Raw genomic sequence first — 551 nt, forward strand, 5'->3', positions numbered from 1 at the left:
TCAGCTGTCTGGAATTTGGCCACTGTTACCAGGCAGCTCAGGAACTGAACGTCAAAAGAGGAAGGTGACAGTTTCCCATGTGCCACAGGCCGGATTTGTGATGTTGGCAGGAACTGAAAGGCAGTGGGACATGAGGCAGCAGTTATCTGTGTCCCTTCTCCCAATAAACCACTGAACACGGGCACTCTCCTGCTTATGTGATTAATTAGGATAAAGGAGAGAACGTGGCAGAGGAACAGCTCATCCCTGTGAGGCTCAGCTGTGTGTGACACTGGTGACAACCACCCCTCGGCCTGTCCCCTCACGTACCTCACCGCCCATCCCGGCCGTGCTCCGCAGTCTTCGGGGAAGGACCCCCCCCCGCTGCTCCCTCCGAAGGTAGCCTTTCCACTTCCCTGCTTCTCCCGCCTCCGGGCTCTCCCGGCCCGTTTTGCTGGAGCCTCTGCTGGCAGACTCAGGGCTGGCAGCTCCCACAAAGAGTTTCCATTTCCCTCTCTTGGAGCTCAGCCTGCGGGACGCATCCTGCGGGGCCGACTGGCTCCCGTCGGACA

The 551-nt window shown here is 59.0% G+C and overlaps 1 protein-coding gene across 1 annotated transcript in view; it reads right to left on the reverse strand.

The window, feature by feature from the left end:
- FNBP4 (formin binding protein 4) overlaps positions 1–551 on the reverse strand; it is a gene marked incomplete at its 3' end in the record, with an annotated part of 7,444 nt that overhangs the window by 5,202 nt on the left and 1,691 nt on the right. Inside the window, 1 exon segment of the mRNA XM_009073985.1 lies at positions 392–551. This exon segment is cut by the window's right edge and continues 15 nt beyond it. Coding sequence (XP_009072233.1) covers positions 392–551 — 160 coding nt within the window.

This window comes from Acanthisitta chloris, unplaced genomic scaffold, assembly GCF_000695815.1.
Source record: "Acanthisitta chloris isolate BGI_N310 unplaced genomic scaffold, ASM69581v1 scaffold32370, whole genome shotgun sequence".
In the NCBI taxonomy this organism is placed as follows: domain Eukaryota; kingdom Metazoa; phylum Chordata; class Aves; order Passeriformes; family Acanthisittidae; genus Acanthisitta; species Acanthisitta chloris.